General features: G+C 38.1%; 1 protein-coding gene across 1 annotated transcript in view; it reads left to right on the top strand.

Annotated features, from left to right (window-relative positions):
- The window catches only part of Col19a1 (collagen type XIX alpha 1 chain), a 298,384-nt gene that overhangs the window by 113,808 nt on the left and 171,447 nt on the right, over positions 1-13,129 (top strand). Inside the window, exon 13 of the mRNA XM_028767241.1 lies at positions 1,660-1,695. Coding sequence (XP_028623074.1) covers positions 1,660-1,695 — 36 coding nt within the window. The remainder of the gene's footprint in view (positions 1-1,659; positions 1,696-13,129) is intronic.

Raw genomic sequence — 13,129 nt, 5'->3', positions numbered from 1 at the left:
CTGTGTGTGCAGTCACTAATTGACATTAACACAGCAGTGAAACCTCCTGTTTCTCACCTTTGCTTGACAGCATGAGTGTTCCATCATCAGCACATTAGCAAAGGTGTCCTATGTCAGGAAACTCAGCCAACACCACCAAGGTGTCACCTTAATGATCAGCCAGGTGGTGTTAGGGGAAAGGAAGCTAGCTCACTCTGTGCCTCCACTTTAGAGCAAATGAGCCATTTATTGTGTTCTCCCCCCGGAACCATTTCATAATGGCATTTTGGAAGTGGCTTCTCAGTAAGAGCTAACAAATATTAAATTCAAGGGTTGTATTGGGTGAGGTAATTAGTCAATCCTGATTTCATATCTGCATTTTATTCTTCATGCTGAACGCATATAGAATTCCTTACCTATCTTAAATATTTATCTCTGTGCTAGAGTTGATCTCATAGAGCAGTCCTTAGTAAGTGATTTAAGTTCCTTAACAACTGCTACTTTAATGCCCTTGTCCCCGAAAGAATGGATATACAATGCTATGTCTTAAAACTTCAGATAACAAAGTTTAATGAGAAAAAGAGAAAATCTAGATATACTTAGCGTGACAACCCCATAACACAGGCCACAGACACACAGACTCTATAATGTTCAAGGCAACAAGAACATAGCAAGGACACTCAGTCCTGATGACTGTGGAGTTCTCATTAAATGACTAGAACTCCTGAGACAGAAAAACACCAGGGTGATACATCATGCACTTTGGATACTTTTTCAAAGACTGTTTTTTAAAGACACGGTCTTACTGGGTAACCCTGGCTGGTCTGGAACTTGCAATGTCAGTGAGGCTGGCCTTAGAATCATAGAGATCCACTTGCCTCTGCCTTCTGGGTGCTGGCATTTAAAGTGTATACTGCTGCACCCAGCATTTTCAAGAACTTTTTAATAGTCAAGATACACACACCTGGAAACCTGTATTCACATAGGTCAGCAAAGCAATTCTAGTACTGGAAAATACACAACCAGAGGAAGCTTTCTGAAAGCTAGAGGCACCAGCGATGCCCAATCAGGAGAGCCTAGGAGAGGCAGTGGGAACTGTTCCTGGCAGCTGGAAGGCATGGAGTGGGGCTGGGGGCGGGGGGAAAGATCCACTTATTATTTCTGCTGATCCTCATACAAACTTTGTCAGAAACATTATCTGTCACCATGACGCTTCCCAGCTGCTCCGTTGGCAAGTAACCATATTTGGAAAGATAATTTTTTTTTTCTAATTTGGGATTCATAGTCAAAAGAATAAAAAAAAATTGAGATTATTTTAGTTTTTCAAAACACGCCTTGCTATTGCCGAAAGCATGAGGGCACACAAGGCGATTTTTATATCATAAGTCTCAAAGGGAACATGATACAGCTCTCATTGCGCAGAAAATTTTTATCAAGAAAAATTCTATTTTTATGTCCTTTCAAATTACGAGAATCTGCTGGTAGGGAAATTGGGAAGGGTTTGGGAAGAATTGGAAAACAGGGGAAGAATATGATCACACTGTATCATGAAGTTCTCAAAGAATAGATGAAAACCTAAAAATACGATTTATCTTTTTATATTGCTTCGCTCTATAACCTCTTAAATAATTTACAGAAAGGAGCTGCTGTTAATTGTAACTTTTCTTTCATCCATTTTAGGGTGACATGGGACCTCCAGGGCCACCAGCCTTAACTGTAAGTCATTTTAAAGAAAAAAAAATGAAAATTGAAATGTTCTGTTTGCTATTCATACTACATCATGATTGAGAGACATACAAGTTAAGCCACACAAGTATTACAAGAATTGATAGTGAACTTCGAATATGCCTAGCAATCCTTGTCCTTTTAAAGAGGATTTCCTGCCCTGAGCTATGACATACTTGACCCAAAGCCTTAGGGGTATTATGTTTTTATAAATGTCTGTAATCAATAGCAACTCCAAGTAAATTTCTACAACCTTGCCATGCTTCATAATTATGACCTTGTGGTTGATGAGGCATTAGTTTTTAAATAAAATATATATTATGAGTAGATGGAAGTGGACAGTTTCACTTGGCCTAAAAATTGTAAAAGTGACACTAGCTATAACCATCCAATAGGGAAAAGTTCCTCTTCCTCCTCTCCTCTCTCCTCCCCTCCTCTCCCTTTTCCTCCCTCCCCCCCATCCCCCTCCTCTCCAGGCTGGGTTTGAACTCACAGAGACCCACTGGACTCTGCCTCCCAAGTGCTGGAATTAAAGGTATGGGCCACTACACTCAGACAAGAGATATGCTTTCACAGTGATTGTTACTTTGCTTGCAAACCTACCGGAGACTATTTTTTCCACGATTTACTTATAAGATTTGCAAATGATAAAATGGCAGGCGATTCATGAGAAAAGCTAATAATGTGCACATGATAGTTGCCAGATAAGTGTTTCGTCCTTTCTTAAGTATCTAATCATAATCTAATCATAAGCAACCTACTACTGTAAATTTTCTGCATAGAGCATTAAAGATTCTCATTTAACTTAAAAAAGATTCTAAGCTTAATGAAAAAGAAAAAAAATATTTAAGGTCAAGAGTGGCCTGAGGTCTGTCATCTTTCATATTGATATTATCAATGCCATAAATGAGGCATGAAGTCATTAATATTCAAAGACCCATGACGATGGTAGAGGAGGGGTTGAAGGTGTCTGCCAGTACTCAGGATGGCGCATTGCTCAACATAGAATTTAGAGATTCTAAGGACTGTGATTTCATATGTGTGTATTTTTCCTAGAACTTGAATACCCCAAACGGAATGAAAATAATGTCTTGTTCACATCATTTTCCAACTGGAATTTAAAGGAGACAAATATTTCTTGGTTATATAGGAAACCCAAGAAGCAAACCAAGGGGCTTGACTTTAGAAGAGCAAAAATTCTTTAAGGTTTATATTTTCAAAATTGGCTGAAAAAATTGTGAAGGAAATGTTTACCTTTATACCTTTTATTTCATATATTTTTGGAATTAAAATTTTATTTGGTGTGACTTGGAGTTAGGCTTTCTTGTCTTGTGCAAGGCCCATAGCTGTTTCTTCCATTCAGTTATGTGTCTAATGGCCTCACTTAATCTCTTGATTCCCTAAGTCATTTTCAGCTCCTGTGTGAAGGCTGATATGTGAACTTTGCTTAGTATTTCACTTGAAATGAAATTTGGGACCCGCAACCAAGAAATTGTATTGGACTCTAAGTATCCTATGAATGGTTCATAGTAGCTGATTCCTTTCTTCTAAGGAACCTCTCATGGTGGTTTCTATGCCAGACATCCAGGATGCATTACAGAGACAAAGTTAAGATAGTTTGCTTCGTGGTGTCTAAAGATATGACAAATCCAAATTCTAATAAAAAAGCATTGCACTTTATTTTATAAAATAAAATGATAATACCATGTGGGTGTTACTATTTGATATACTTGCCACCAGTTTGTTTCCTTCTGTACACAATCAGCCATCATCTGAAAACAGGGGCGTGCACTCAATATCTAATTGATCTTACAATGCATGCTAATATTTTATTAATTGAAGTAAATGATATGAGTCTTCTGGAAGCCCAAATGACTAACTGCTCTGTAATATATTAAACAAGACAATGATAAATCAGAGAGCTCATCCACAGTAGTTCTTAAAACTAGCTTCCCACTAAAATCCATTGGCAAGCTTTAGAATGTACAAGCCTTGGGCCTCCATCCCACCAAATTCTAATTTAATAGGTCGAATGTGGGACCAGCACATTTTTTTAAGTCCCATAAGTACTGTGTGGCAAACCATTGTTTATAGAAACTAGCGAAACAAGCTTTCTTCCTGTCCCAATTTTTTTTTAATTTTTTTTTAAAGTGCTCTGGCTTTCATTTGAAGTCTAACTTAATGAACAGCAATAGAGAAATATCTCTATCTTTGGGGAGGCATACTGGTAAAAATCAAGATAGAAGACTGCTTAGTTAAGTAGAGGGGATTAGGGATTGAAATGTCTTTCCATTACAACCTTGACCCAGCCACTTGAGTATGCCTGCTGGACTAGATGTCTTAATGATTCTAAAATTTAAAGTGCATAGGAACCTCCCAGGGAATCTTACTCATATGCATAATTGTATTCTGGAGATGTAGGGTTGAGAATAGAAATTATACATTCTCAGAGGTAGCCATTAGGAAGCTGACAGTACTCTGGCTCATGGATCAAACACGGCTTAACACTCTTTCTAACTCACTGCCTCATTTCATAAGTCAGTGGATCCCCATTTTTACTTCATATTCAAATTAACACAGGTATATATATATATAACATTTAGGTTGGCATGTTTGCAATTGACATCAGAATCTCTGGAAAAGCCATGCAGCAGTTAGTTTACATTTCTCTGAGGCAACTTTTACACAGTTTGAGATCCATTAGCTTGAAGTCCCAGCTAATCATTTTTCTCTACAGCTTCCTCTTGAAGTTCTTGAACAAACATTTTGGGGCCATTCACTAGTCTGTATTTGTGTCAGAAAAACCCAGCATGTTAACTTCCAGGACTTCTAGGCGAGACTAGAGCCTCTGGTAATACCTAATATGTGAATCCTGATTATTTCACTGAGAAGGATGAATTTCATCTGTACATATTTACAACCCACCAGCAAGTCAACAATCGTGTTTCTTTTTCTTAAGCAAGCTCAAAGCATTGACAACTACAAGACATAGAATCCTAAAGGCTATCCAAGTCTACACAGCTGAGCTGAGTAAAGTGTGACCAGGCTAGACAGCTTTCCTCATCTAAATCACAGTACTTATTTATCTTAATTGGATAAAAAGCTTTGTTTAACAGTGAACACAGAGAAACATTAATTAACGATGCCCTCTCATGAAGTATGTTTGTGGGTGGTTGAGTTTGTTGTGGTTATTTCTCTATATCCCTGTGAATCACCGTGCTTTGGCCATTGGTTTACATTTCAAAACTAAAGTAAACACACATTGTAAGTAATCCAATATTGGATATCAATCCAATAGGTATCTTCCCTAAATACACCATACCCAAAGAAAAGTGGCTCTTCCTCTCTCAGCAGCAATCACTCATCAGCTAGGTCTAGAGTACCTCCTTTCCATGGTAGAAAAAAATTGAGATTATAATATAATTACATTATTTGTCCCCTTCCCTTTCTTCCCTCCAAATCCTTCCATATGCATATCCTTGCTTTCACCACCCATTTTCATTAAGTACTATTTTTGTTTCTTATTTGTACTTTCTAAGTTCTCATCTATGATTAGACCTCAGTGAAGGAAGTGGATAAAGGAGTGAAGGAAGCCAATTTGCAAGGACTAATGAGAAGGAACGTTGGTGAAATGTCATGAGGTACAGAATCCTGGAAGCAGGCTTACCAGAGGATCTCGATCATGGCAGTTCTTGCCCTCTCTGCCAACTCACAATCATGGACTGATTCTTCCCCCTTGTACAGGAAGCCTTAGAAAACCGACAGAGAGAAGAAGGCTAGCAGGAAGATTGACAATGCTGCTGCTGCAGTTTAAAAGCACTCTGTATTAAATGCCCATTTGACTGATGCAAATAGTTCATGTTCAGATTCCAGAGCTGAATCCCTTTGATAACATTTGGATCCTTCTGTATATTCACCTTCATGGGTTATACATACAGAACGCCAAAGGGACTACGTGAGGGAGTGGAATTAAAAAATAAAACTAAATGAACAGGAAAGGAGCTGGAAGAAAAAGAAGAGACAGCAAGAAAAGAAGGAAAATGGAGAAAAGGAAGGAATACAGGATGGATGGGAGACAGGGAGAAAGAAAGAGGAATACTTTGGGGACTGAAGATGTAGATATGGATGGTAGTTACACATCTGCCTCTTCTATCTTTAGCCTTAACTATTCTGTTAGTCTACTTGACTTGAAAAATCTAAATGATAACTTTTGCCATTGTGTGAATAAAGGTGCAATCTGCCCAGTCGCCTTCTTTAAAGCTTTTCCAGATTGTTCCAATATTAACACATTAAGAAATAACCTAAAGAGCAACCCTGTGAATCTGGGCATGAAACACAGTCTACAGAACCTCACCTAAGAATCTTTCCTAAATACATCAAACTCAAAGAAAAGTGGCTCTTCCTCCCTCAGCAACTGTCAAAAATCAGATAGGTCTAGAGTCCCTCTTCTTCCATGCTAGAAATGATAATATAATGACATATATATATTTGCCCCTTCCCTCCTTTCCCCTTTCCTCCCTCCAAATGCTTCCACATACACATCCTTGCTTTCATCATATATATATATCCTTGCTTTCTTTCAAACTAATGGTCTCTTTGTTGTTACATATATGTACCATAGATATATGTATACATATATGTACCATACATATATGTATATATACTAACTATATAAATATAACCTGCTCAAGGTAAACAATAGGTATGCTAACATGGAGAGGGGGAATCTCATGAAGCTTCTATCCTACACAAAGAACTATAGGCAACTAAGGAATTATGAGAATATGAGAAACAGTCTCCACCAGAAAAGAGCACACCAATTGGTTGTCCAATATCAAATGGCCAACCTTGAAAATGTGCTAGAGTTTTAGCTGCCTCCATCTCATTCAGGTCTTGTGAAAGGTAAACATGGCCACTGTGATTTTATGTACGCAATAGCCGTGCTATGTCCAGAGGGCCACATTTCACAGCACCCACCCGTATCTTCCAGTTCTTAGATTCTTTCTTAACGCTTTTCTAAGATATTTCCTTAGCCTATGGAGAGGGTCATTGATATAGATGTCCCACCTATAGTCATGTACTTGGTCTCTTTTTTCCCACGGGAGTGGGATTTATTAAAGATAGAGGGTAAGAGAGAGAAAGAGAGAGAGAGAAAGGGAGCGTACTTGGTCTCTTAATCTCAACACTCTGAACAACAATGCTCCTCTGTATTAGCCACTACCTCCTGCAATAACAAATTTCTCTGATGGAGGACTTAAGAATAGCAATATAAATATTTTGAAGGCAGTTTGATAACATGACCACTTAGAAAATCCTCATCAATAGGCCTATGAATTCTCTATCTTTGGGCCTTCCCTATGTTTAAAGTACCAGTCATGAATTCCTTCCTGTAGAGCAGGTTTCAAATCCAATCAGAGGAGTGATTGGTTACCTCCACAAACATTTCACTACTATTGTACCAGTAGAAACATCTTGGCTGGCAAGTCAATATTACAGCATGCAGTATCTAGTACTGAGCAAGACTATTGCTGTCTTTTTTCACTCAGCAGCCTGCATGGCACTTGTAACACTGTGAAAGACAACCAGCGGGCAGAGTTCCTGGCTTAGTTTAAGACTAATTCTTCTGTACCCTACAAGCAACATGTGTGGTGTCTTCAGCAATAGTGTTTTACTGTCTAGTTAAAGAAGATAACCAAAAGCAATGGTAATAGACTTCGTTGCTTCCAGTGTCTCTAGGGCCTCTCTGGCCAATAATTTGTAGGGAAATAACTGCTACTTACTGAACAAAGAAGCTTCTATGGCCAAGTATGAGAGCAGCAGAACTCTGTGGATACAAATCAATATTTAATAAGCAGTTTGACGACATGACCATTTAGAAAACAATGATAATAGACTCTTATCCATGGCCTGTGATCTCTCCAGATACAGGCTTTTGTCCAGGCTACAATAGCAGGCATGAATTCTCTCCTGTTTAATGAAGAATACGGAACATAATGGATACTGCATTTATTATTTAATATAAACAAGTACTAATAACCTATATTACTGCTTTAGACATTTTTAAACAAAGAAAATATCATTAGATGTCTACTTTTCTACTTCATTCTAAAGAGATGACAAAATAATAATGACTCCTGATTACTACATGTCTATGTTATAGGCACGTATTTAAGATCATGTTAGACTATACCTTTTCATACATGGTATTCTTCTGGGAGTAAGAATTTGCTATATGCTATTTCTTATCAGCTTTTGAACACTGCCCATGTGGATGTTGTAGATCATATTTGGTGTTTTTAAACTGAATTTATCTTCTTCTAATAGGCAAAAGCTTTCTCACCAACAAAGATAGGAGAATTTTCCTGTTGTTGATATTTTCCTTTACTAACAATGTACAATGGATCCATTTGTGATTTTCCCTCATGAACACAAGTATTTTCTTGGTTATATACATATGAGTAAAGCCATTGCATGATAAAGAATGTCTTTGGTCCAATGTAACATATACTGTCTAATTTCTCTCTTCAAAGTAGCTATATGAATGACTGGTCTCTGTCAATTTATGAGAATTCTAAAGGCAACTACATCTTAACAATATTTAACATTGTTAAAAGTTTTGGTTTAAGAACTTTCAAAGCCCTGAAACACATTCAAATGCTTATGGGGTTTTGGGATGTAATATGAAAAACATTACAAATCAACAAGAGAAAGAGCAGACCACTCCAAATATTATACTGAGACAGCAGCTTTTTCAAGAAACAAAAAAATACACTATTCTCTAATAATATTGTTTTTTATGTTGGCATGTATTTACAACCTTAGTAAAGAATCAAAATTTTTTGTATGGTCTCATGTACGTACTTATAGCTAACCATACTGCCCTCATAGTAAGACAATTTTCTCTTCTTTCTTCTTCAAGCATGGAAGCACATCCGTTTCATATTAAATGTGATCTTTCTGTTTCTGGTTTTCTGCTTGGTTTGATGTCGTAGATTGTTGTAGTTGCCAATTAATCTCTTCCCTCATGGACCAGGTAGTTGCTACTAGTTCCTTGCTACCTGCTCCAGTGTTCTGGGTTCCTGAAACACACACACACACACACACACACACACACATCCTTATATTTTACTATGTCTTGAACATCTCAATGACTAGGTCACTCCTAAACCTCCATGTAGCTAACACCTCCCCTCTGATATTCCTGAGCTATTACTTACTAAAATCTATATTTCATTTTTGCTGCCTAGAACCGGTTGGGAGGAGCTGTGCTGTGGCTGTGGCTGTGGCTGTGTCTGGGGATGGGGATGGGGATGGGGATGGGGATGGGGATGGGGATGGGGATGGGGATGGGGATGGGGATGGGGATGGGGATGGGGATGCGGATGCGGATGCGGATGCGGATGGGGGCAGGGAACTTCAGCATTTTATGTGCAGATTCTCGTGCAATTTTGGGGAGCCTATTAACATAATACAAACATTAGACTAAATCCACAACAGTAGACGTTGTTGGATGTTGTTGTTGTTGTTGTCATCGTCATCATTGTTGTTTTTAGGTGTACCTTAAATAATCTTGGATTAAGAAACTTGTGGAACCTTCTTTTTGAATCTAAGTGTGCCAGAGTTTACATTAAACTAAAGAAATTTCTTTCTGGTTTTATTTGGCAGACTTTTTAAGAAGTCTAGATGTTGAATTTATGGTTTTTTCTGCAGACATTAAGGTAGACATGTACTCTTTTTCTCTTCAACATCTTAATATGGTAAAATAGCTTATATATTTTCTGAGTGTGTGCCTGAGAGAGTAAGCCCTACTTGGCCATGTTGTATATTTCTACCCTATTAATGAAGGATGTGGGCTTCAGCCTGACCACTCAACGGCTCTCTTCTGTCTTCTAGGCCCTATTATTTCTGATAAGAACTTACCAAACAAAATGTCTCATTTTTCATAGGCTGCTTTCATTATTTCTAATCACTTTTAGGTCTTTAATAATGATGTACCTAGAAGCATATATGTTTAACTTTGTCCTAATGAGTTTCATGAATTTTTCAATTTATATCTTTCACATAATTTGAGAGAATTAGATAATTTCCTGACCCACTATTGCTTTTTCTCTTAGGATATGTCAACTTCATATTTTTGAATTTTTAAGTAATGTTTTATTTGTCTATTAACCTCTGTTTTTTTTATATCCCTTCTTTAGAAGGAACCATTTCTAGCATACTGCTGTCAGGCTCAGTAATGTGTTGGTTATCACTGGCTTACTGTTAAATTCATCATATGAGTTTTTTAATATAGACAATATTTTTAGTTAGTGAATTTCTTTCTAGAACCTGTTGCTTTGCTAATATTTTCTACATTATTTATTTATTATGTGGATATGTTCCTTTAGTTCTTGAAAATTTAGACTTGTTCTTGAGTGTTAAGAGATATTTTAAAATAGTTCTCTGTTAAATCTATCATGAGTGATGTCATGCTGGTTTCCTGATCATGGTGTTTGTAGAATGAGATTTATTTATCTACTTACTTGAACGTCAAATAATTTTCTCTTATATTTACCAGTGAATTAGAGAAGCCCTGCCATAACTTGCTTTTTGTTGCTGTGACAAACACCATAACCAAAGGCACACTGGGGAGGAAAGTGCTTATTTCACCTACAACATAGACTATGAGTGGAAGTCAGGGCAGGAGCTCAAAGGCCTGGAGGCAGGAACTGAAGCACAGGACATGGAGGAGTGCATCTTACTATTTTGTTCCCAATGCTTGCTCAGCTTGCTTGCTTATGTACCACATTTAAGGCCCATCTGCTAATGGGTGACACTGCTCACAGTGTCCTGGACTCACAGACACCAATAATCAATCAAGAAACTTTCCAACAGACACAGCTAGTGGACAATCTGATGGAGGCAATTCAGTTGAGATACCTTTTTCTCAGATACATCTTGATTTGTGTTAAGTTGACACAAACTAAGCAGTGCAAATCCTGTATTTGTTCTATTTCTTTGGAGATCAATAGTACAGTTTTAATGAATTACATTAGCTGATTCATATTACAAAACTCTTTTCCTTCTAATTGGCACTAGTTCAAACCCTCTTTTTAAATGTTTCCCCAACATTAGACAAATCAGCCAGAGATCTGAATAATATTTGGATTCAGAATTTGGAACAAACGTTTCTCCAGGGCTTTGTAAACCCCACCCATTTCCTTTCTAGGGATGGCCTTTGACCTAAATTGGTGGTTCTCAATCTGTGGGTCATGACCCCTTTGAGGATCTAATGGCCCTTTCACAGGGGGTGTATATCAGATATCCTGCATATTGGATATTTATATTATAACTCATAACAGTGACAAATTTGTAGCTAAGAAATAACAACAAAAATACTTTAATGGTTGGGACTCACCACAACATGAGGAACTGTATTGAATGGCTGCTGAATTAGGAAGGTTGGGAACCACTGCTCTAAACTCTAAATCTTTCAATCCAGCTTTTCCTGCAGGCTTTTTCTTAGCTACTCAGTTAAGACCTCGGTCTAAAGCTCTTATAAACAGTAAAATGGTTCTGTGCTGTTTAAGTTTTCCAAATTTTGACTCCAGTCCAGTATTTGCCAAATATTGTTACATTTCCATGACTTTTATTACATTCCTAGTGTCTTGAGGTAGTTGTCAGTGCACACACGCGCATGTGCGCACACACATGCATACACACACACAAATGTGCATACATGCCAGCACACATGCACACACACATCCATATATCCTACTTTGTGTTTAGTAATACAACTTACGTATTAGATAAAACTATAATAGAGTGCTTTGATGTTTCAAACAGGAGAGAATGATGAAATTTTCAGATTATAGAACCCCACACTCGATTAAAAATAAATAAAACACCTTTTAAAAGAGGGTCAATGTAACAGCTGCATTCAGTGACTCTCCATATCTAACTCCTATTGTACTAATGGTGAGTGGAATTAAAATAGAAAGCTCACCTTCCTCAAGTGTTCTCAAAGGAATATGCATGATTGATTCTTTTAGAATCCCCAAAAGAAAAGTTGAATTCATACAGCCCCAAGAAAAGACAAAGAAAAACTATGATGAAGTTGAAACTAGGAAAAGAAAATTACCTTTATATCATCTTTCCTGACCCATGTGATCATTTGCCTACACTTCACTCTTCATTGTTTTGTCTTTATATTTAGTCCATAGTTGATAATTATCTGTATTGCTGGTCCACCAGGAACTTACGATCCATTTTTATGTAATACTGAATTGCACATAGTTGTCTTAGTGTGTTGCCTCTGTAAACATGAGCATATAAACTTACCTCTCCCATTAGCCTTTCCTTTGACACTTCCCTGAGATCTGACTGCTTCTCACAGTCTCCTCCACTCCCACTCACTCACAGTTAGTACCATGTGTCTCTAGGTTATTTCAGTGACTAAGCTGCCATCTCTCTACTCCTTCTTTCCCCCCTGAGACTTCTTCTTTCTCCTAAGGATTGAACCAACGGCTTTGCACATATTAGAAAAACCTCTACCACTGAGCCTTTTTCCCTGAGCCTTTTCTGAATACAGAAACCAGAAAATCCCTGTTACTATTCTGCTCAAAGTCGCTGGTGTCTTCTTCTGCTTTGATTTTTAAACTGACATCCAAATGCAATACAATGGCCTGCAAAGTCTTACAGAATTAAATTCTTACTGAGCTTCTTAAGCTGTCTGTTATTATTTCTTCCTGACAGTGTCATACCCTCCCTCTCTGTTTCTCTGTATCTCTGTCTCTCTCTGTTTCTCTATCTCTTTCTGTCTCTTTCTGTTTCTCTGTCTCTCTCTCTGTCTCTCTCTCTGTCTCTCTCTCTCTCTCTCTCTCTCTCTCTCTCTGTCTCTCTCTCTGTCTCTCTCTCTGTCTCTCTCTCTGTCTCTCTCTCTCTGTCTCTCTCTCTCTGTCTCTCTGTCTCTCTCCCTCTCTCTCTCTCCATATCTCTCTGTCTCTCTCTCTCTCTCTCTGTCTCTCTCTCTCTGTCTCTCTCTCTCTGTCTCTCTCTCTCTCTCTCTCTCTCTCTCTCTTTCTCTCTCTCTCTCCCTCCCTCTCTCTCTCTCTTCCCTCACTTCCAGGCACACTTGACCATAGAAGCTGCACATTTCCTCTTTGCTCTCCCTAATGCATCTTTCCCTGTAGATGATCTCTGCTCACTCATCACTGTCTTAATGAGCACACAGGCCACCCTTCTGTTATAAAGGCACATCAGAGTGTCTAATGTCCATCAGACAGTCTATGCTTTCTTACTGCACATGCTTTCTAATGGTCTCATGTACTTGGGACTTCTGTTTCCTACTTTGTCTCCACTTCCCTTCTCCATCTGAATATTAACCACATGAAGGCGAGAGTCTTCGACGGTTCTGCTCATTGACTGCGAACATAATAGGAATGAG

Source organism: Grammomys surdaster, unplaced genomic scaffold (genome assembly GCF_004785775.1).
Source record: "Grammomys surdaster isolate TR1022 unplaced genomic scaffold, NIH_TR_1.0 171, whole genome shotgun sequence".
NCBI lineage: Eukaryota > Metazoa > Chordata > Mammalia > Rodentia > Muridae > Grammomys > Grammomys surdaster.
The sequence above is the reverse complement of the archived record's forward strand: the minus strand, read 5'-3'. Positions and strand labels throughout refer to the sequence as shown.